The 25,779-nt window shown below is 38.2% G+C and overlaps 1 protein-coding gene across 3 annotated transcripts in view; it reads left to right on the top strand.

Moving 5' to 3' along the window:
* Window positions 1-25,779, top strand: part of Gcn2 (eukaryotic translation initiation factor 2 alpha kinase Gcn2) — a 153,484-nt gene that overhangs the window by 9,615 nt on the left and 118,090 nt on the right. For all 3 annotated transcript variants that reach the window (XM_083137842.1, XM_083137845.1, XM_083137844.1), the window contains exons 4-8: window positions 202-337; window positions 17,618-17,737; window positions 19,704-19,903; window positions 21,258-21,370; window positions 22,249-22,412. In XM_083137842.1, coding sequence (XP_082993968.1) covers window positions 202-337; window positions 17,618-17,737; window positions 19,704-19,903; window positions 21,258-21,370; window positions 22,249-22,412 — 733 coding nt within the window. The remainder of the gene's footprint in view (window positions 1-201; window positions 338-17,617; window positions 17,738-19,703; window positions 19,904-21,257; window positions 21,371-22,248; window positions 22,413-25,779) is intronic.

Genomic DNA, 25,779 nt, shown 5'->3' on the forward strand with positions numbered 1-25,779 from the left:
ATCCACGCCTGCGTAGTGGTTCATATCTCACTTAAAACTGTAGGTCCAGTCCTGATTATGCCTATGTGTGAATAAAGTGGAATTAATACAAAAACTCAAAGTCAATATTAATTTAGTTTTAAATTTGTTTATCCTTGTTACTTATGATTTGACAGTGTTTTTTTTTAAAAAATCTTGAATTCTTTCCCATCTCTGTTACAGAGTGCCTGAAATAGCTTTAGAGAAGAGTAAAGGATTGTCTGCAAATCAAATTTCAGAATTGAAATGCCAGTTAGAGAAGCGGGCAGAGGATCTCAAAGGAGAAGTCATGGTCTTTGAATTGGCGCAGGAAGTTCAGGTATATGACAAGGGATCAGATCGTATGTAGTATGTGAATATAATGCATTTATTCTCTGTCCACTATAAGAATGAAATGCTATTGGTTGTTGGAACCGTGCAGGTAGAAATATAGTGCACTCAGTGTAGCTGCTTTGTTAAAGCTGTGGGACCACATGTCATAAGCTGTACAGCTGGAACCAGGGTTGCCAAATTTGTTCTTTTAAAAAAAGAAACAAATAATACATTTTTTTTGTTTTAAATATTTAAAAAGAGTGTTTTTATCAAGAACAAAAAACGTGTTTTAAACAAGTAAAAAGTTTTACATGTAATGCCAAAAATACTTATTTTCAAAGAATAATGATCAATAAGTAGAGGCATGCAAATTTCGTTTTTGACGAAAACACAAAATGGGAAATAGCACATTGTAATGTAACATATTGTGATGTGCGTATTACTCACAGCTAAATAATGAAGAACTTTAAAAAGATCTAAGATCAATTACTTACATGTGTGAGTACGATTTTTCGATCAAAACAACGTTTCAGAGGTCAAGACTGCCTCCTTCTTCAGGTTAATGCGTATTCTTAGGCACCAAACATGGTGTCACGTTCAGAAAGTGTTAGTTGATGATACGGGTTAAAGGTTATGTTACCATCTTATATCTTTTTAAAGTTCTTCATTATTATTGTAATGTAAATTTCTCATGTTTCTGAAAGGTGTGAGGTCCATTTTCATACCCTGTTTTGTCACGAAATAATGCAAAATGAGCTGCAAAATGCGAAATAGACTCTTAAATACGAAATTTAGAGTTTCTTTACCGACTCGACACTTTCTGAAGTCAGAATCATCCTGAGAGTTATGCAATTCACTGAAAATTGGTTAATTCTGCTGTAAATACGATAGGTCACACTAAAAGTTTTTAGACACGCGCAAGTAAAACACTGGAGACCAAAAGTATGAATGCTATAATTTTTCAAAGTATTCTCCATGACAGTTGATACACTTGTTCATCCGCTCAAACCAAGTGTGAAAGCACTGGGACCACACATCTGCAGGCACCTCTTGAATGCACTGAACGAAGGCGGTGACTGCCTCCTCGGGAGTAGGAAATGAAGAACCTCGTAATGTATCCTTGATTTTAGGAAACAGGAAGAAATCACAAGGGGCGAGGTCGGGACTGTAAGGAGGATGAGTCATTTCTTCGATGTTGGAGGCTTTGAAGAATTCAATTGTTCGTACTGCTGTATGGCTGCGCGCATTGTCTTGATGCACAATAATGCGACTTCTTGGGCGTTTTTCACGAACTTTCCGTACGATCTCCGGTAAACAAACCGTGGTGTAGCATTCAGCATTAACGGTCCGACGTCCCTGTAGCGGCACTGTTGACATATGGCCCGTCCGACTGAAGAAAGTGGCAACCATTTGTTTGCCAACACTTCGTCCCTTCCTGACTTTTGTTGGTGGGTCTTCATCCGGGAAGATCCACTGCGTCGACTGTCGTTTGCTCTCGGGTTCATAACAGTACACCCAAGTTTCGTCACCTGTTACGATGTCATACACTGCATTTGATTGTCCTTGGTTAAATTTGTCCAGCATTTTCATGCACCATGTGACCCGTGCCTGCTTTTGCTCCTGAGTAAGATGGTGTGGGATCCATCTGGCACAGAGCTTCCTGACACCAAGGCGGTCATGCAGGATTGTTTGAACCTGACTCATACCAATACCCAGTGTTGCACTAATAACTGCATATGTCACCCGGTTATCCTCCTCTATCATGCGACGCACTCTGTCGACGTTTTCTTGAGAAGTTGCTGTCACAGGACGACCATCACGTAATTCATGACTGAGTTTCTGACGTCCACGTCGAAATTCTAAAAACCAATTAAACACAGTCGCACGGCATGGGGCTTCCTCCTGAAATGCATTTCGGAGCCTTTCATAACATTGCTGCTGCGTTAAACCTGCTCGAAAATCGTAAAAAATCATTGCTCTGAAGTGCTCCCGTGTTAAATCCATTTTACTGTACACACACGACAATAATTGACTAATTTCTGGCACACAACAATTAACAACTATAAATTCTGCAGCATTATCACACTTCACAGACTACTAACTTCAACATATCCTAGAGACAATGTATTGCTGCAATCAGAGTTGCCGCATCTAAAAACTTTTAGTGTCACCCACGTATTTGAGAAGCAAAAATTAACCCCTTTATACTTATAAACTTAATATTCGAGTAACGACATACATGTGCCATTACAAGGGATGTTTATTTTGTGTAGTACGAGGGTCACTATTTATATTTTGAGCCTTGGTAACACTGATTGAAGTTAGGCGCGATTTGACGTTTGCACGGAATCGTCTGGCATTATTGACCATAACGTACTTCAAATGTTTTGTCAATAGCTTCATTTGTGTTGTTCATGTTGCCTTGGAGATTGCGCGACAACAATAAAATGGAATTAACTCGTGAACATTTTCGTGCGATGATTTCTTACGATTTTCGACGTGGATTATCAAGACAAGAGTGCATCGATCAACTTACTTCCACATTTGGCGATGAAGCCCCATCCTTTGCCTCTATGAAACGCTGGTATAACGAATTTAATCGTGGCCGCCATTCGCTCACCGACGAGATTCGCGAAGGTCGTCGAAAATCAGTTGTTGTTCAAGAAAACATTGATGCTGTGCAAAACCTAATACTGCAAGATCGTCATGTGACATACTGTGAGATTGAGGCAACCATAGGCATTAGTTCCACCAGCATATATAAAATCTTACATGATCATTTAGCTGTGAGAAAGGTATGTTCTCGTTGGATCCCACACAATTTGACAGAAACTGAAAAAGACGCTCGCGTCAATTGGTGCAAACAAATGCTCAATAAATCCAATCGTGGTGCTTCAAAAGACGTATATAAGATTGTAACAGGTGACGAATCATGGATATATGCATATGAGCCGGAACGTAAACTACAGTCGACTGTATGGGTGTTTCAAGATGAACCCAATCCAATAAAAGTTGTTCGTTCTCGAAGCACATCGAAACAAATGATCGCCTGTTTTTTCGGGAAAACTGGTCATGTGGCAACTGTGTCTTTAGAGGAACGTAGAACGGTCAACTCTGAATGGTACACAACAATTTGTTTGCCAGAGGTCTTCGGTCAAATACGGAAAACAAACAAACGCCGTCGGATCATTCGTCATCAAGATAATGCCAGCTGTCACACATCTCGTCTAACAACCGAATTTATGAACAGTCAAAAAATCGAATTGATGGGTAATCCTCCGTACAGTCCTGATTTGGCACCCAATGACTTCTTCTTGTTCCCGAATGTCAAGAATAAATTGCGTGGACAACGATTTTCGTCGGCGGAAGATGCCGTTGATGTGTTCAAAAACCATATTATGGAGGTGTCTCAAGAAGATTGGAAAAACTGCTTTGACAAATGGTTCGAATGAATGCAAAAGTGTATTGACCATAAAGGAGAATACTTCGAAAAACAATAAAGCAGTTTTCAATGCCAAATTCCTGTTTTTTCATTGTTAGGCTCAAAATGTAAATAGTGACCCTCGTAAGTGCAGTTTTTAAATCAAATTTGGGATTATATTCACATTTTTAAAACCAAGATGTCATTTTATGTACTGCTTTTTCACCGCTATAACAGCGAAATTTTATTTTATTTACCACTTTTGTACCCGGAATTGACTTGGTTATTGTACCAAAATGTTGCTTTTATATTTACCAAAAATATGTGCCTCTATCAATAAGGAATCTGTTAATCATCCAATGAAGGACTGTGTTTCTAGGTATAAAGTAAATACTTGACTAACATCTTAGAATATTTACATACTCTTAAATCTTGCATGTTAGCTGTTCGAGAAGACTCAACTAATTCACAGTCCCGCTCTATCCACATTGTAGCTATTCTATTTTCTGAAATACGATATTTTATTGAAGGGTCTGGAGGAACATATTTTTTGGCTTGCCATGTCAAAAAAGAAAATGAGGCTTAGCCAATCATGTCATGTGTAACAAAGTGTGCAAGAGAACACAATATCCATGATGGTGAAGCAAGGACCTATTTTTTGAGTGAATGCAACAAAATATTGACATTAACAACTATGTGCAGTATGGTAAACGTGGAACAAATTGTTTTGTCCATATACAGAGTGCAGCACGAAAAACTTGCCCTGTTCCGATTAGTATACAAAATGTACATGCTGAACTGCAATCTGTCATATTAATTATAACAGTGGGCTAAAATAAATGTTCATTGAATTTTTATTTGTATGTTTAATAAGTGTAAGTGCTCCCCTGTGCTTAGCACCATGCCATGAAGGCATATAGGGGGCGTGGGGGTAACGCCCCACACTTTCTTGATCCAGTCGTGAGTGATCAGCGTCACGCCATGTTTAATAAGTAGAATCTATTTATTAAATAATATAAAACAATTCGTGCAATTCAATATATTTTGATATGGGTTAATTTACTGTTTGGTTTAGTTTACAATTAGAATTGTGTATGAAAAGGAATTTTATGCGAAATATGTTATCCCATATGCAAATGTGTCTTCAGGTTAATGGTGACAATTTTCAACATCTATTGTAAACAGTAAGTACATGTTTCATTATTACGATAAGTGCAGAATGTACTGTACATATTGAATACTGATCAGAACGGGGCTAGTTTTTCATGCAGCACCCTGTATTATTCAATTTTAAAAGTGTTTTATATGCTTGTGTAGAACCAGCCAGGTTAATTTCAATTATTTTTTTGGAGCCTTTTTTTCACAGCCAGTGGGAAAACTGTCTCCATAGTAATGCTATCTTAATTATACATTCCCTGAAAATTGTCTTGTGGATCTGTCGAAAATCTTGATTGAAATAATATAAAATATTATAATATAAATATAAAATGAACATAAAATCATCGCTATCTTAAGTACCAAAGAAGATTAGCAGCATAGTCTATTTATTTATTTATTTATTTATTTATTTATTATTATTAAACACAACAGGCGAATGCCCAATTACAGTGTTCTACATTTCTTGCTTTTGTAAATTTACAGTTTGATAAGAAATATTATTGTGCAGAAATGTAAATAAACATAAAACATGTCAACGCTAAATTATATGTGTATACAACAGTTAACAAACCGAGTTATAATAATACATGTTAATTGAAGAGAGTGGAATAAAATATCTAACTATTATCTACAAAAATAGCCTACATGAATACAAGATTTCAAGTATTAAGTACAATGCACAACGTATTTATCTTTACACTCAGTATTTCAGATCTCTACCACTATGTGCAAAATATATATATATGAGATACTAATATAATATATTATAAATTACATAAAATATGGAAATAAAATAAACACAGTATAAATCAAGGATAGAAGTTATTTACCTTAAAGAATATATTAATTATGTGTGTAATAAATTATAACAGATTATTTTGATGACTGCTTATTTGTTCCGAGAAGAAAGAGGTTAGAGAGATTAACGCCCCCCGAGGAAAATGAACTGTCCTTACTATGCTAAGACAAAGGGACAAAGAAAAACGCGGGGAACTTTTTCGAGTAGTGTTTGTAGAGCCTTTGAGTAAAAGGCCGCGTTGCTTCGCGCGTTGACTGCAGAAGTTTACATGCAGCAGTTGGTGTCGAGATCTCTTTATATGAAGAATTCGCGAATTTGATAGTGCTATAGGCAGTAAGTTGCAGTTAGATATTCGGGGACTGTTTTTGTAGATGTTGTTTGCCTAGTGAACAGTTAACAGTGACCTGTGTTCCGGACATTTGAACGTTTGCGTGATTGGAAAAAGAGCACGTGGAATTTTATTTAAATACAGACTGTTTTCTCGTGGCAACTTGTATAGCGCGAGAAGTAAAAAGAACACTGCAAGTGTGTAGTTGTGAAATGAGAATTGCTAATCGAGATGACGACGTAGATACCAAGTCCGACCTTTGAACTATGAATGCGACGGTGAATTACTTCGAGGGATAGACGTCAAAGATCTTCGAGGGAAAGAAGACATCAAGGAGCTTCTGCCAATAGTGTCCCCCCCCCTAGTGTCGAGAGCTCTCGAGATGTGTACTTTTATATCGGAAGTGTTGATTACAGTCAAAGTGAAAGCGCAGCGCTGAGTAAATTTCGTAAGTAGGTCGACCATATTCTTTTAATTGAGGTTAAAGTGTTTATTTTCTGTTTATTAATCTATGTTACTAACCTAAGATTAATCTAAGGCAACTGGAGGTAATTTTTGTATTAGTTTTAACTATGTAAAACAAAGCCCTCCAGCTTTCCAGGGCAAATTAAAGATTTATTAACCGCTAGTTTATTTTAAAAGTTTGTAATAAATCAAAAAAAAAAAAAGGAAAAAACAGTAAAGAATCCTTGGGTTTTCTTAAGTAGTTTTAAAGTGTAAATCAGAAATGTAAAACCAAAAATATGTTCTAGCGTAAACGAAACTGCGACGTTAAAAGTCCACAAGCAACTTATAACGTTATATGGTGCCGGAACTACCGGGAACTATAATAATAATAATAGCGAGCATTGTTTGTAAACTGTCGAGTGTGTTTATTTGTAAACATTGATTTTTGTATAATGTAAGAAACACTGGAACGGCTATTACTTATTGGTTCAAAGAAAACATACACCCCTGTCCAGACATTCTGTCGTCAAGCGAAGTTGAGTCGCGTCAGCTGTTAGGCTTAAAGAAAAAAAAAAAAACTGACACCTCCTTGTTTTGTGTTATCGGAAAGGGGAGAAGTAGGTCGGCAGAAACTACAACATGAATCGTATAAGAGTGTCACCTTATGAGAAGGATCAGGCCCCCGAAATTCCCTGGGATACCGTGTTAGATTGCTGCGGGAAAAGACTGGACATTGATTGCGCTGTTGAATGTACATTGTGTAAGAAATGGTCGCACAGAAAATGCGAAGATATGAGTGAAGAGGAGTTTAAAAAATTTCAAGATAAGCCTGAGGAAATTTTTTCTTGTAAGCGTTGTCGAGATAAGCTGGAGAATGAAACGTCTAGAAAGGGAAAAGACAATGAAATTTCACAGGGTGTCTCGAAAGTAGTGGACAAGTTTAAAGAAAAGGAAGATGTAGTTTTTGATGAGAGCTGTGATTTGAAATCTATTTTGTTAAGCATGAGAAAGGATCAGCTTAGATTTAGGGAAGAAGATAAGCTAGAGCGGAGTAGAGATAAACGGGAACTACTTAAAATTATGGAACGAAACAAGTTAGAACAGGATGAAAGATTTGATTTCCTATATCAGAGTATAGAGCAGACTAAACGCACTTTTCGGGAAATAAGCGACCGATTAGGAGAAAAAGTAGAGAAATTAGAAGTTAGGGCACAAGAGAATGATCAGCAGAAAGTCAGTGCTTTGGGACGGTCTGCCAGTCCGCAGACCTCTACTATTAGAGGCCTCTACTATTTGTTTTGTTTACCCCATGCACACACACTAACTAAGTCCCGGCGCCTTTCGTTGGGGCCCTTATTCACTGCACTCTCACCTGCATATTCCTTCTAAGCTAGTCCAGTCCTCTTCTTTACACACTTTCTTTCTGCGACTTCATTCTTTCACTGTGTCCAATCCTTTCCTAAGATCCTTGCTTCGATATTACACATGTCAAAAAATCCTTATCCGCACTATTTGCACAATGCACACTCGCACACTCTCTACAGGCTGTTTTACTATGTCCTTCTATTCCGCCATGTTATATCTTTTTTTTTCTTTTTGTAGACTCTCTCCTCGAAGAGAGAGAAAAAAAAACATAAAAAAAACTTCCCCCTTCTCCCTCCTGGGGTGGTTCTTGGACTGCCCGGCAGAGGGGGTGTCCAACAAGAGTCCTTTTTGGTCAGTCACACGAGGTGCTGCCCTCTTGCGTATTTTGTTACACTACATGTTAAAATTCCACATCTAGCTGCCCGTATTCTGTTATGGACCGTATATGAGGGTACACTGGTAGTACTGGACCTCAACTAATCCCTAACTATAACCCAAATACCCCAGGAGAATAGGAATAGATTAATGTTGAATATAAACCCAAGAAAAAATATATATATATATATAATTATAATACGAAATTTCTACCCGCACCTTCTCGCCAGAGTCCTCCTTGACTGGATCACTTATACTCCAGAGAAGAGTGCAAACTACACACGAAACACATACAAAGAAAATAATATGTATATTATTATTGAAAAAGAAATACTAAACTGGTGGTTGCCTCACATCCCCCCTACGTAATCATACAGTAGGGCAAGCCCTCTACAGTATGATTTCGTACTCCTTGTAATTTAATAAATGATTATGTTATTATTATTATTATTATTATTATTTTTTTTTTAGGGGGACCTATCCCCTGCAACCTATAAGACTACGCCACAATAACGAATTAGAAATATATATGCAAATTGATATTACAACATTATATTACACACATGAACAAGATTATAACACTAATATTGTTTAAAATTGTGAACTTTACTTTGTTCCCTATTTTTTTTCCTTTTTTCCTTTTTTTTTTTTTTCAATGCCAGCGGCACAACACGGTCCCTTGTATGACCAGCTCTTCTCACCTCGACCCTCCTTGGCTTTCTCCAGCTGTTTCCTGGGCCGTGACGTAGGGCTTTAAATGGCTGCTGTTATAAACCCCGGCGTCTTCGTTGTTTCTTACGTCCCACAGCTGATAGGAATTAACTCTTACAACATTTCTGACCGAAAATGGCCCTTCGTACAGCTGGGCGAACTTCTTAAAGACCCCTTTTGCAACCTCCGAGGACACGTTGGTCTTGCGGAGAACTAGATCACCAGGTTTGTAGGATATTGTATGATGTTTGTCATATATTCTCTTTCTTCTCTCTGCTTCTAGTTGTATGTTCTCTCTAACTTTCAGAAGTTTATACTCATATGGAGGGGAAGCGTTCAGCTGAGGCAAGTGAAACAGCTTCATGAGTTCCTGATCAGGTTTCCGGTTGAAAAATATTTCATATGGAGATGCTTTTGTGCTCGAATGTGTAGCCATGTTGATGCATCTGGCAATATCTGGAACGTGCGAAGGCCATTGCTTGTGATTGTGGCTCGTGTAAGCTCTAAAGAGGCGCCCTAACTCCTTCATTACCCTTTCCACCGGGTTTGCTTTCTGGTTTCTTACGCTAACAAACTGAGCTTCTATACCTCTCTCGGCTAGCGTCCTCTTCCATTTATGTGCCGTGAATTGAGTTCCCTGGTCTGTTATGATTGTTTGTACATTTGGGCACAGCAGTAAAAACTCATTCAACACTTTGTTAAGTATGGCACTGGTGGTAACTTTCCGCATTGCGTAGATTGCAACATATTTACTGAAAACATCACAAAGAACCAAGCAATATTGCAAGCCGTATTTTGCCTTAGGCAGGGCCCCGTAGACGTCGGCAGCAATTAGAACTCCTGGCTCCTCTGCCAACACTGCTTGCATGGGTCCTTTCAACTCTTTATTAGGATGTTTTGTTCGTTGGCACAAATCACACTCCGAAACAAATTGCCTGATTTGTTTTCTCATTTTTCGCCATGTGAAGTGCTCTGAAATGGCCATGAATGTTTTCCACTCCCCAAAATGACCTCTTTTGTGATAAAAGTCTATCACTTCTCGCGTAATACTTCCGGGCACACACATTTTTAGCAAGCATCCTTCCTTTCTACACAATATGCCATCCTTGATGGTGTATCGAAACCCCTGCTTCACTACATCTTGACACCCTTTATCGCCATATTCATTTATAATATGACCTAATACTGGATCATCCGCCTGCAGCTTAGGCAACCTATGCATGGATTGCACAAGCTCTGTCGGGGGGTTGAAATGCACGGCCGCCACGACTATTCCAGGGGCCTTCAGATCACTACAGGGACCCTTTCTTACAGCACTAGGGTACCTTGACAAGTAATCAGCCATATTTTCCGACCCTTTGATATACTGTATTTCGAAATCCAAAGCTTGCAAGAGAAGAATCCAGCGCGTTATCTTTGCATTTGCGAGTTTGCAGCTTAACAAGAATTTCAGAGCTTTGTGATCAGTTCTTATTATGAAATGCGTATCTGTTAAGTACAATGCATTCTTTTGTATGCCATAAACAATGCTCAGTAACTCTTTCTGTGTAATTGTGTAATTGCCCTCACAATCATTTAGAACCCAGCTACAGCAACTTATTATACGAGGTTCACCATTATCGTCTCTTTGGTATAAAATTGCCGAAATAGACCTGTCACATGCATCGCATTCTAGATAGTACTCTCTATCTTGCCACGGCTGGTGCAATATCACATCACGTAAAAATGCCTCCTTTATTCTCACGAATGCCTCTTCCTGACGAGATCCCCAAATAAATCTCTTATTTTTCTTCAGTAGTTCTACCAAAGGTACAGTCAACTCTGCATGATCGTGCTGGAATGCTCTGTAGAAGTTCAGGAAGCCAAGGAGACTTTTTAGCTCCCGCACATTTCTTGGCCTTCGGAAATCTTGCAACGTTTGCATTTTTTCTGGGTCTTTTCTTATGCCCTGGGAAGATACTTTCATTCCCAACAACGATACTTCCTCTTGAGCGAAATTACATTTTCTTAGCTTCAACGTCAGTCCACTATCCCTCAACTTATTGAAAACAATCCGCAAATGACGCAAGTGCTCTTCATAGTCATCCTCAGCAACAGTAATATCGTCACAATATGCGTCGCAGTATTCTCTAACATCTTCACCCAGTACAGCTTTCAAGCATCGAACTGCACTCGCCATGCTAGTTTTCAGGCCAAAACACATCCTCTTGTAACAATATGTAACATTATTATATATGAATCCAAGATACTTCTGATGTTCTTCCTTGACAGGTATTTGAAGGAAAAACGAGGTCAAGTCAATGCAAGTAATGTAGCGTTTACCTTCAAACTTCTGTAAAATCTCCATTGGAGTGGGCGGGGCGTCATGCTGTGCTTTCAGCACTTCATTCGCTCTCCTTGCGTCAAGACAAATTCTAACATCATTCGTTCCGGGTTTCTTCACGCATACTAGAGGATTCAGGTAGCATGTTGGTCTCTGCTCTATTATTCCCCAACGAAGCATTTCTTGAATTTGCTTGTCAGCTTTCTCTCTATGTTGCATGGGTATAGGATAAAGCTTCTGTCCCCAAGGTCTATCATCAGTAATTTCAAGCTCGTGTTCATAATTCTTGACCAACCCCGGCTTCTCATCGAAAATATCCCTAAATTCTATTAATAGATCTTGAAGCGCCGCTTGTTGATCTCCGGTTAGACCTTCTGTAGCCATAACGTGATCCTCAATCTGTCGTCTTGTAGCTTTCGTGATGTTGTCTTCCATTGTGCACACATACACGGTACCCTCGGCCACTTGAGGTTTCGCTTCCTTAGAGTTCATGTTTTTTGTTAAACTATCATTTACATAACTCCTTAACGATTTGATCTCTGCCTCGTCACAACAACATATAGGCTCCTTGCATTCATAAGACAGAAAAAGGGTCGGCACCCCGTCGGCTATTTGCAACTCTTCCTGCGACAAGAATTTAATTTCAACACATTGTTGCTCTATTGTCATCGCCACAATACTTCGATCATAATCAATGACAGCTCGACACGCCTTCAAGAAATCTGATCCTAATAGAATTGGTTTTACTAGATTTCGAATTACAAGACACACGACATCAGTGGTCACTTCCCCAAATGACAGCGGAACGTATGCTTGCGTCATCACCTTTGATGCTTTGTTGCCGAAGGCTGATATTACCTTGATGCTCCCTACGCTTAACTGAGGGATATCAGGATTCCATTTTACTATTTCTAACCACACTTCTTCTGATAAACAAGTGACCATAGCCCCTGAGTCGGCCAATGCTTGATAATGGTTTCCACCTATTCCAACTGAAATAATGGGCATTCTTAGCACCTCGCCTTTCGCATCTTCATTTTCATTCTGAATGAGCTGGTCAAATATCGAACAAACAACGTCTCCATTCCCATTGTTATTGTGGCTAATATTTACTGCATCTCTGGTATAAACTTGCATTACCTTAGTTTCACATTCATCCTCATAATTTGTATTTTCTTCCCCAGATAAATCAAAAGATCCATTTATCGCAGTCCGGTTTCCTAAGTGTCTTTCCGCATTTCGGATATTTCCCTTTTGTCATGCTTCATTATTGGAGGGACAGTCTTCCTCATTATGCCTTCCCACTGATACACTGTTGGCAGAAAAGAACCGCGAGCTCTGTTGTCCGCGACGCGCCTCTTCCTCCCCCCTAGACCCGTGGTTGCCCCCATTACGTCTGCCGTAGCTCCCCCCTCCTCGGCCTTGCTGGGCGAAGGGTCTGGGGCCCTGAGGCGGTTGCCTCTCGAACCTGTTGACATTCCTTTCATTGTCGCGAGAATAACTCGTATTTGGGCTGACATAATTATTCCGTCTGTCTCTATCAGTTTCTCCGCCACGCACAGAATTTACCTGTCTCATCCTCGCTCTACTGTTTGGTTGAAAAGTTGCAGCATGCGACGTTTCTTGGATTTCCTTAAGAAGGTTAATTAGCTGCTTAGAGGCGTCGACCGGTGACCCTATGAGGCACCTCTGAGCGTACGCAGGCAATTGCTTTATAGCCATTTTAGCTAACATCCTGTCATCGAGCGGCGAAGGTAATATTGCGTTCTTCTGGACAAGGGTCATAACATATTCACATAAAGATTTACCGTCGGCTGGATTGTATCGAGAAGTAAAGAGCTCAGCACGCAGTCTCAGGAGTCTCTCTTCACTCAGGTACTCTTGAGAAAAACAACTTTCAAACCCCTTGTAATCCGTAATATTGCCTTTGTGGATAGTAAACCAATTAGCAGCCGCGTTTCTCAACGATAGCCCCGCGACCTGAGCTTGTTGCTCATATGGTACCTGAGACAACGCTAAATATGTCCTCATTTCTTGCATGTAATTGTGCGTTTTTAATTCATCCTCAGTCCCATGATAGGTGGGCAATTTCAAATCTCTATGTAAGTATGCATTATAGCCATTGTTAGAGGGCGTAACTGAGCTTGGCCGTGAACTTTGCCTCTCACATTTATCTATGAAAGTATCTAACCGTCGAGTGACCGCGGAGATAGCCGATTCTGTATCCTTTCTTACAGATACGATGTCCCTTTTAAGGCCCGACACTTCCTCTCTCAACAAAGCAACCTCTTGATGGAATGCGTCATACTGTTGCTGCAGTGCGTTGTTGAATTCTGCCATCGCTGCTTGTATTACATTTTCTGCAGTTTTCTCGCAGTCACCTCCTGTGTGGATGCGTATATCCTCCGTTCTATTATTGTGGAGAGTGGTAACCCTTTCCTCTAATTTATTTGCCCTGTCGCTTACGCAATCTATTCTGGAGCCAGTGATCTGATTAATCTCAATGAATTCGCTCTCAAGCTGACCCATCCTTTCCTCAATACCCCTATTGGATTGGGACAAATCTTTAAAATTTTTCTTCACTTCCCCTTTTAGTTCTTGGTGACCTTTTTCCAAGCGTTTTACATCGTCTTTTAAATTGTTATGATTTTTCTGAAGCTCTTCCTGATTTTTTTTCTAACCTCTTCCGTGTTTCCTGCTGATCTTTTTCATTTCTTCCAGGGTACCCTGGACATTTTGGAGTAAGGCAAAAATTTCTTCATTAGTTATCTGGCCTCCCCCCAAGGAATTACCACCGACAGATTTATGAACCGCCCCTGTGCATTTAGCACTCTTCTCTGGACCCAGCGTTCCCTCCATAGTGGCGTCTTTAGGAAGACCCTTTGGAGAAGGAATAAAACTAGACGTGACATTATCTCGCGTACGCCTCCCCATAATGCTAGTCATGAATCGATTCCTTTTCTCACTTTAAATAAAACACTAACAACAACACAATTTTGAAAGAGCCCACAAAAATATAAAATTGCTTAAGTCCTGAAATAAAGATTTAAAATTATCTATAAAATTTACTTTCTATTCTACACTACAGCATGCATCCTCACATACGATCCATGGCAGATACAACGGAACTGGCATTTTGATTTTCATCCTTTCAGATTTAAAACTGTGTTACTGATCTATTGTTTCCTTCTTTTGACTTTTTCTACAGTTTACGTGGATTCGCGCCACGCTATTGGGCGCCATGTGACGCACAACGGGGAGAGGCGAAAGGGATGGCATGAGACTCTTTATGAAAGTTTACGTAGGTGTTAACCCTTTCCCCACCTCGCCGCCGTGAGCACAATAAGTTGTTCAAAAAAAAAAACAATTAGTACAATAATATTTATACAAATATTGAATTTATTATTTCTGCGTTGTTGAAAGAATATGATTAAATGATTGTGAACATTATAAGTATATACTTTTGCTTCTTGTTGTATTTACAGTTCCGTCTTAGTTATTAGAGGCCTCTACTATTTGTTTTGTTTACCCCATGCACACACACTAACTAAGTCCCGGCGCCTTTCGTTGGGGCCCTTATTCACTGCACTCTCACCTGCATATTCCTTCTAAGCTAGTCCAGTCCTCTTCTTTACACACTTTCTTTCTGCGACTTCATTCTTTCACTGTGTCCAATCCTTTCCTAAGATCCTTGCTTCGATATTACACATGTCAAAAAATCCTTATCCGCACTATTTGCACAATGCGCACTCGCACACTCTCTACAGGCTGTTTTACTATGTCCTTCTATTCCGCCATGTTATATCTTTTTTTTTCTTTTTGTAGACTCTCTCCTCGAAGAGAGAGAAAAAAAAAACATAAAAAAAACTTCCCCCTTCTCCCTCCTGGGGTGGTTCTTGGACTGCCCGGCAGAGGGGGTGTCCAACAAGAGTCCTTTTTGGTCAGTCACACGAGGTGCTGCCCTCTTGCGTATTTTGTTACACTACATGTTAAAATTCCACATCTAGCTGCCCGTATTCTGTTATGGACCGTATATGAGGGTACACTGGTAGTACTGGACCTCAACTAATCCCTAACTATAACCCAAATACCCCAGGAGAATAGGAATAGATTAATGTTGAATATAAACCCAAGAAAAAAAATATATATATATATAATTATAATACGAAATTTCTACCCGCACCTTCTCGCCAGAGTCCTCCTTGACTGGATCACTTATACTCCAGAGAAGAGTGCAAACTACACACGAAACACATACAAAGAAAATAATATGTATATTATTATTGAAAAAGAAATACTAAACTGGTGGTTGCCTCACAGTTAGGTTAATTTCATGAATATAATGATATTTTGTAAAGATAGAAATTAAAATATTTTTATAATATTCTACATTTACCCGCCTGTAACCGCTCTAGTAAATACTTGAATCACAACATGAGGAAAATTTAAAATTATGGAATTGTAGTAACTGTAAGAGAGAAATTTATGTAAGTCAGTTGAAAAAATTCGAAAACCTGCAAGACTAAATGTTATTGATTAATGTTACTTGTACTGGATTGATAGACCGTATAGTGGTAATGATTGAAAGTTGATTTTATGTAAGGTATAAAGATAGGTGAACTATGATGATATATATATGATATGATATATATATATATTGGAAAGTTTCTGTAGAATGTTAATAGTGCTTAGATGAATGAATACACATGGTGCTTATGTGTGAATTCAAGAGTAAATATTTGATTTTTTATTGTCGTGAATTCACGTGAAATCATTGTAATTAAAATATTATTTACTCATTTGGTAACTGAAAATCATACCTTATAAATATTTTTGTGCTACATATAAAGGAATATCGACATAGTTATGTGTATTTAAAAAAAAAAAAATAATAAAAAAAATTTAAAAAAAAAGTTAACTGTAATGTGAGTGTGAAAAATGTATATGCGAGGTCTGGTCAAAAAATTCAGGGAGATGAATAGACTCTAAAAGACATTAGCTCTTCTTGATCAGTCCATCTAATGTCTCTTCAGTGGAGGGGGCATTTATAACAGATTATTTTGATGACTGCTTATTTCTTCCGAGAAGAAAGAGGTTAGAGAGATTAACGCCCCTCGAGGAAAATGAACTGTCCTTACTATGCTAAGACAAAGGGACAAAGAAAAACGCGGGGAAGTTTTTCGAGTAGTGTTTGTAGAGCCTTTGAGTAAAAGGCCGCGTTGCTTCGCGCGTTGGCTGCAGAAGTTTACATGCAGCAGTTGGTGTCGAGATCTCTTTATATGGAGAATTCGCGAATTTGATAGTGCTATAGGCAGTAAGTTGCAGTTAGATATTCGGGGACTGTTTTTGTAGATGTCATTTGCCTAGTGAACAGTTAACAGTGACCTGTGTTCCGGACATTTGAACGTTTGCGTGATTGGAAAAAGAGCGCGCGGAATTTTATTTAAATACAGACTGTTTTCTCGTGGCAACTTGTATAGCGCGAGAAGTAAAAAGAACACTGCAAGTGTGTAGTTGTGAACTGAGAATTGCTAATCGAGATGACGACGTAGATACCAAGTCCGACCTTTGAACTATGAATGCGACGGTGAATTACTTCGAGGGATAGACGTCAAAGATCTTCGAGGGAAAGAAGACATCAAGGAGCTTCTGCCAATAGTGTCCCCCCCCTAGTGTCGAGAGCTCTCGAGATGTGTACTTTTATATCGGAAGTGTTGATTACAGTCAAAGTGAAAGCGCAGCGCTGAGTAAATTTCGTAAGTAGGTCGACCATATTCTTTTAATTGAGGTTAAAGTGTTTATTTTCTGTTTATTAATCTATGTTACTAACCTAAGATTAATCTAAGGCAACTGGAGGTAATTTTTGTATTAGTTTTAACTATGTAAAACAAAGCCCTCCAGCTTTCCAGGGCAAATTAAAGATTTATTAACCGCTAGTTTATTTTAAAAGTTTGTAATAAATCAAAAAAAAAAAAAAGGAAAAAACAGTAAAGAATCCTTGGGTTTTCTTAAGTAGTTTTAAAGTGTAAATCAGAAATGTAAAACCAAAAATATGTTCTAGCGTAAACGAAACTGCGACGTTAAAAGTCCACAAGCAACTTATAACGTTATAAAATGACCTGTAAATAATGGACACTCTAGAAAGTACGTACATATATGTAATTGAGTATAAACTATGAAAGAAATATATATTTACAAAAATTGTGTTTATGTTTACATTGTTGACATTTATTCTTCCATTCCTTGAATAACTTTTTTGAATGTCCCAGTAATAAATTATATTGTATTATATATGTCAATTATGTCCTGAAATGAACTTGTTCATTGAATGTAAGCTGTAATTGTCTGTTCCAATTGCAGAAATACCTGTACGTGAATAACAAACCTGGCTTCAAGTCATTTTATGAAGAGATGATGACTCGGCAGAAAGAGCAGCATCAGCACCAACAGCTATTAATAAAGTTAAAAGCAGAAAAACAGGTATTTATTACTTAGAGTTGAACAGTATGTTACATTGGGCAATATTGCCATTTTAAAAAATAAAATTCATTCTTGAATGAATAATTGGATTAAAATTTAGGAGTGCATCAGCACTTGATGCTATTCTGTAACCTTCATTTTATACTGGGAGAAATAACTCCTTACCTGAAATAATCTCCATTGTTGACTCATTTCTCCCACATACATATCAAAAGTACGGCTAAACCAATGCCAATACTTTACCAAAGTCTGCTGTTAGCAGCCTCCCCGATGGCGCAGTGGTAGCATCGTCGCCTTGTAATCAAGGGGTTCCGGGTTTGGTACCCAGTGGAGGCACATTGTGGTTTGGATCCCAACTGTAGATCCAGTCCCAATTAGCCTTACTGTGCGTAAAGTGGACTTAAAACACCAAATCAATCAATCAATCTACTGTTAGCAATATGATGCAATGTTGAAAAAATGGAATTGGTTTTCTTTTTGGAAAGACTGGCTCTTGTGGGAAGAGAAATTTAAAAAAAACTCCCTATCAAGTACAGTTAAAAGAAGAAGAAAATGTATATTTTACAACAAAATTACAGTAATTATTCGAGATGACCCTCTACCACATTGAACCAATACCGAAACCACTGCCAATAACCTTACTAGTTATAATTTCTAATATACAAATCTTTATCGCTGGAATCTGCAAGAGTTTTACTTAAAAATACTCATAATTCCACATGAAATAATCAACCAATCACAAAATCCATTTTTCCCATGATGATGATGTCGAAATAATAAAAAATATGCATTTTGCATAATTTCTAGGATATTCATACTCCGTGAGAGTGTCGTACGACATTTTTGCGGACTCTGCAAGACACTTAGACACCACAAAAGTATTGGCCAGTTTCGGTGATTAAATTCTAACCTATACTTTCCTATACATCAGTATCAGCTCTCAGCTAATTATTACAGTAAAACTCTTGATTTTAGGTTCTTGGATTTCACATTTTCCTGCACTATACATTTAATCTTGATGGTCTCATCTTGGGATGGCCACAATATCTGGATAATGGATATCCAGATTTCAAATTATCCGATATCCATTTCAGATGCAATGGATAATCTGGATTTCCAAATATCCAGATAGTACAAATTTGATGAAGAATTTGTAGAAAATTTATGCTGTGAAATACAAACATGATGAACAAAAGAATGTGTGGATATCCTGTATAACAGATAAACATAAAAACTGTCCAGATATCTGGACATTTTGGATAATCCAAATATCCGTATAATACAGGTATCTTGAAAATTAGGATAACCTGGATGATCTGTATATAAGAATATTTACCAGGTATAGTCGACTCTCTAGCTACATTAACTACCGGCGGGCTTTGAAATCCACATAGCGCACCCACCAGCTGCAACAATCACATTCACCACACAGTGTTGCCACACATCTACTCTAAGGCCACCTTGTCCCTCCCCCGACTAGCATCTTCCCTCAGGCTTCACATTAAAGTTGCAAACTACGGCAACAGTGTATCTGCAGTCATGTGATTGAGACTCCACATGGAGTAGATGAGCAGAATGACAACTGTGCCCATTGGCTGAAGGTTGAGTGTGATTAGACGAAAACAACTCGCCTGCTGTTTATCCCCACCCACGTTCGAGGTGGTGGATTTCTTCAGTCCTTGGACATTAATCAAGTAATATATTTGTACTGATAGATAATGAGGTATTTATTACTTAGAGTAGAACAGTGTTAGACATTGGGTAATATTGCCATTTCTTAATATTATTTTCATTGTTGAATGAATGATTGGATTAAAATTTATAGATTCATCAGCACTTGATGCTATTCTGCACCCTTCATATCTCCATTCTTCCTCCTATTTACAATTTGGAATCAAATTCAAATTCTCTTGTGGATTGGTATTGCTCCAGCTGTATTCTAACATGCAGTTGTCGTACTCTTCAGCGCCAAGCTATACAAGAAGAGGTGCAGAGGAAGCAGGAGGTTCTGAAGGAGGAGAACAGATGCATCCGGGAACAGTCAAAGCTTCTGGGAAGGGGGCAAGAGGATGCTGCGGTAGAGGACAAAAACCAGACCCAAGACGTTGTGCATCCAATCGAAAGGAATCGTTCGTACCTGAGAACCAATTCAGTTACTAGAAAGAGGTTGGTGATGTCAAAATAATGCTTTCATCTGCAGGTTAAAATATTTTAGGGTTGGGCTGATGTACTGATATAAAGTTTACTGAAAACTGATATTCAGCTGATTCAATATAAAATTCCAAATGGTTCATTGACTTGCTTAATAATTGTATGTTACCAGATGAACCAAGCTTTTGCAATGGAAAAGAGAGTGCATATTTAGACATGTACTTTAAAAAAGTACAGACTGGAGATTTTGTGTTTATTTCCATGAAAATTGTAACAAAATGGCACAATATTGCACTAAATAATAAAATATTTATAGATACAAGGTACAAGGTCTGTCCATAAAGAAACCGAACTGTCAACAAAAAAGACCCAAACGAAATAAAACGGTACTGTATTCTGGCAACACTGCAAAGAGCTATATCTAAACTTCCAGTCAGTGCATGTTTCAACCTGTTACAGGCAGTCTGTATCGGGGCAAGCATGCGTCAGATACAGGTCATGTGCAGGCGACATACAAAATACGCGCACCAAGATGAAACAACTTTAGAGCATAAAGTTTTGTTACAAATTGGGTAAATCGTTTACCAAAACGTTACAGATTATACGGGCAGTGTATGGTGATGCAGAATTATCAAGAACCCATGTGTATGACTGATACAATCGTTTCAAAGTTGGACGTGAAAGTGTCGAGGATGAACCAAGAGCAGAATGCCCTTCAACGTCAAGGAATGACGACAATGTGGAGAAAGTTTGTGCACTGGTGAGAGGTGATAGACCATGAATTTGTCCCTGAAAACCAGACAGTCAATCAGTGGTATTACAAGAAAGTGCTTGGTCGATTCAGAAACAGGATGAAGCAGGTTAGGAAGGACCTCTGTGATTCTGGCCAATGGTTTCTGTTACACGATAATGCTCGACCTCATATCACATTGTCTGTACAACAATACCCTGCTAAACATTCAGTGACAGTGATCAATCACCCTCCATATTCTCCGGACTTATCACCTGCTGATTTTTTCCTTTTTCCCAAGCTTAAGATGGTTATGAAAGGGCAAAGATTTGACGACGTCGCGGAAGTTAAATTAAATGTTACGTGTATTTTGGAAACACTTACTGTCAATGACTATCAACAGTGTTTCCAAGACAAACGCTGGTCAAAGTGTATTGCCTTCTCTGGTGATTATTTTGAAGGTGATAAAGTCATTTGAAGGTTCTTACTTGTTTTCTCTCCTAAAAAAGAAGTTCTGTTTTTTTATGGGCGAACCTTGTATATATCGGATTGGTAAAATTTTCGGAAATTACTCATGAACACTAATATGCCTAGATCAGCTTTTACCGAATGAGCACTGATTTATGTTTTGTGTTACAGGTGTCAAAGCACCTCCGAAAGCAGTGATGGATCAGTTTGTGAACACAGAGGGACACAAGTTCTTCATTTTAACAACAGAGGTGAACGCCATGTGCAGAGGGGAAAGTGCCTTGGTAAGTAATATCAAGGGACCTTGATTTTTTGCAATAACACTGAAAAATGGTAATTGTGCAGTGACATGTTGGAAACATGTTTTTCATACATTAAAAATTTTGAAATAATGTGAATTTGGCATCAAATGTAAATTGTGATCTTTTTTTTTTCAAATTTCTTCAAATTTTGTGTTTAAAAACAACAACAACAACAGAATACACTAAAATCTCGTTAATCTGGACCCCGAAGCTTGAGTTTGCTTAATCCGGACAGGCAAAAAAAAAGAAATAGCAGATTGCAAGGTTTTACATGTGACTAGAAGTCAACAATCGCTAGGCACATCATCATAATATCCGTATCGCGTATGTACGTACTGCATTGTCGTATTGCTTTACATTTTATTGTACTGTATAGTGTATTTAGGCCTATGCCCTTTAAATACACCATAATAAACTTGTTTTGTTGCTAAAAACGGAGTTTTAATGCACTTTCTACTGTTCTTTTACGTTATTTCAGTTAATCCGGACTCGTTAAACCGGTCAACCTATCCCCCCATTAGTCCAGATTAACGAGGTTTTACTGTACCTGTAAGATCCAACAGTATTGCATTTTAGGGTTTAGAAAATAAATGGACCATATTTATGGGTGTGTAATGTGTTTTTTTTTTTTCCAAAATTTAATTCCCCCCAAAATTAAGATGCATGTTATACTCTGAATAATTCTGACAACTAAATTTTGACAAACAGCTATTTATGCAAACCCCAATCCTGCCTGGGGTACCAAAATATCTAGCTACAGGGTTGCTGAAACCAATAGAGCACTGATTAAGTTGTCCCATTCTTGTTAAAGCATATATATACGATTGTGGTATATTATTGTTCCCATTAACTTTTTCCAGGCCACAGCCATAGAGGTAGTGTAGTTTATGCTGGAGTGGATATAACTACAGGTGATCTTTTGGCCATCACGGAATGGACTTTGAAATGTCGTCAGACTGGGAAAAAAGTGACATTTAAGGACCAAAATTCAAGTTCCAGTGAAATAGCAAATTACATGAAGCAGGTATTATTATATTACTTGTAGATGTATGGGCATGAAGGAAATGTGCATGAGTTTTTTTATTCTTTCTTGTGCAGTTGTTAATGTTTTTCTTGTGTAGTAAATACTATTAGGAATAAGACAAAATGATTAGTGAGAAGTTATTAGCTGATAAGAGACTGATTGATTTAGTTTATTTTAATTCACTTTTGTGCTACTTTTGACTAATCATGAAGATGGGATTGTAGTTGATGAAGGTATACTCACAAGGAATACCCATACCAGGCTGGGATTCGAACCCAGGACTCCTGGCATAGTAGCGAGCTGATAATAGAGCTGGACCAATAACTTATACCAGTGGTGTTGGTATCTGAAAGTGTCGGTTCAAATTTAAACACTGATACAGGCCAATACTTTTCCAGAGTACACACATCTACACGTGGAAGGAGACATTGAACAATTACCACACAAAATTAAAATTACTGTCATGACTTCCTGGCCTCGTTCTTACTGCAAAAGAAAATATAGCAGTGTAACCAGACGATGTGGAGAAGATAGTAGCAGGCGTTGGACAAAATGGCACTTTAATCTGTGTTTAACATTCCCATGGAGCCATAGTAGTCTAGTTGGTAAGGCCTCTGACTGATGAGAGGAAGACCTGGATTTGATTCCTGGGGTGGGTGATTTAAGGTCGCTTGAATATGGTGCTGATCACTTCACCTCCAAAATCGGCGAGATCAATACATCTAAATGTGCGTTTATGGCACGGTGCTATATACGCGACGAACTTCACTTTTTTTAACTTTTAATCGGTGTTTGATTGATTTCTGGATAATGAGTGGATGAGCACGTGGGTCACTGAGTGGCTAGGTTGAGTACTGAGGTTATGATTGATTGCTTGATTGATTTAGTTTATTTTACTTCGCGTTTTGTGCCTCTTGGCTAATTTGCAAAGATGGGGATGAGTGATGAAATGATGAAATTGATGAATGGACATTCACAAACAACCAAGCCCGACCGGGATTCGAACCCGGGACCCTTGGCATCGCAGCGTGATGTGCTAACCACTCGGCCACAGGGTCGGGCCTGAGGTTATGGTAGCATACATAACTGATATGCAGGATATTTCCCAGCATTCCCAAATGAATGTGACAAGGGTAGTTGGTGTATAATGGTTGGGTGGGCAATGGGAAGTAGCACTAGGTCACTCATGGACACTGCACCCCTGCTCATAAATGCAATAGATAAAAAGTGCAAGACCATCCTGGCTTCCAACTTCCTCCACCCTTCATATTCATGCTGCTGTTGGCAACTTCACCCTCTACCCCAAAAGCCCTTTGCACTTCTCAAACCTGATATACATTCTCATCTGGTAGATCTGTGGTGACTTTTACATCCCCTTGTGAACCTCAGAATCAACAACCACCCATCTATCCACTAAAAACTTTAATTTCACAGTGGATGCCCACTCCAAGTACCAGAACACTATCGTCAATAACTGTTTTCGCGGTACAAAAACTGTGTATATTTCGAGATCAAAAGCAAGTTATAAAATGGCATTTCAGTTAAAAATGGTGAGTAAAATTCTAAATTTGATTTGAAAATCTACACTTATTACACAAAATAGACATTTCCCTTCTAATAGTACATTTATGTAGTTATCTGAATATTAAGTTTATTCCTGTGTAAAGGAGTCCATTTTTGCTTCTCAAATATTTGCAGCAGAATTAATCAGTTTTCTGTGATTTGCATAACAGAGCATAATTCAGACTTCAGATAGTGACACATCAGTAAATAAACTCTAAATTTTGTGCTTTAAGGTTTATTTCGCATTTTGCATTTTTATTTCGCATCTTAAGTGAAAAATCATTGTAGGAAAATACACTTCACACCTTTCAAAAACATGAAAAATGAACATTACAGGATGCTATTTCACATTTCATGTTTCCGTCAGAAACGAGATATACATGCCTCTAGCAATTATCCATCGGCTACCCTTATCAACCAACACATTCTTTCGGAAGTGCTGGAAAGTATCTTTATGGATGCTACTACAGCCCTCGGACTAAACCTAATCGCTCAGTAACCATCCTTACTTAAACCCACCACTTTCTTCGATCCCAGCCATATATTTCCAACATTTCCCATCCCCCCAAGCAATCATTGAACAGTCGAACATTGGGGACAGAACCTTTTTGCCTATTGCTTGCTGCTAATTTATTTCATAGTCTGGCTACACACTGCAGTACGATGCAATCTTTTATTGTCTAGTCGACATGTGGTCAGGCCTCAAAATATAGAAATTTTCATTTTGTGTTGTGTTTACTGTTCTCTTATTTATCTGCCCTTCCAGCTCCTTTCCTTCTTTTCTTATATCTATCTAAACTCAGAACAACTTTGAGTTGTTAAAGTATCCTTATCAGAGCTGGGAAGAGTTTTATTGGCACCAGTATCGATATCAGTTAAAAGAGTACGGGCTTGGTTCTAGCTGATAATATTCTTGATATAGTACATTCATAAAGAGAGCATGCACTCTACAGCTAGCTATATAGATTAAACAGGCAAAGTACTGCATGAAATAACAAAACAAAGGTCAGTTTTACAATATGCAACTTTGTCATATTTATTTTATTGAGGTTTATTATTTCTTTCTGGGATACTTTAATAATTACTGTACTTATATTCAAGAGTACAATATTAATTTATTGCGGAAGTTTTTATAATAATTTTAGTTATTCAATATTTCTAAAAAAATCTGTAATCTACTTTCACCAGTCTGTCATTTTTTATTGTTCTTAAAAAAAAGGAAATTTAAAGTTTTCTACACTGTAATGGAAGTTTCTACCCATGAGTAAACCCATAGTCGGTTTATTTGCATAAGACAGAAGCGTCGAATAACATGGGTACCTGGGGGAAACCCTGGGGGGTAAAGGCGGTCAGGGGCGTGATGCTGATCACATCACCCTCACTCACGACCGGATCAAGAAAGTGTGGGGCGTTACACCCACACCCCCTATACGCCTTCATGGCGTGGTGCTATGCACAGGGGAACACTTTACCTTTACCTTTTTTTACCATAAAGAATCAGATTCAAGTTCTGTACTAAATTACATTTTTTATTGGTTTGGCACACCATAAGTTATCACAGTTTGTATATTCAATATAAAATCCTCTTTGGTAGAGTGGTTACATGCTAATCTTAAGGCTCCTAGATTCGAACACTGGGTAAGGCAATGATACACATTTGGCCAATCGTCTATTTCATCCATTCATCACTCATTCTTATTGTCTCGGTTAAACTAGAGAGGTAGCGACATGAAGTAACCAAAATAGGAATAACAAATACAAAATATTTGTTTTGCCTTCGAAAAAGAAACTATTATCAAAATAT

This window comes from Lepisma saccharinum, chromosome 16 (genome assembly GCF_977018435.1).
Source record: "Lepisma saccharinum chromosome 16, izLepSacc3.1, whole genome shotgun sequence".
Lineage (NCBI taxonomy): Eukaryota > Metazoa > Arthropoda > Insecta > Zygentoma > Lepismatidae > Lepisma > Lepisma saccharinum.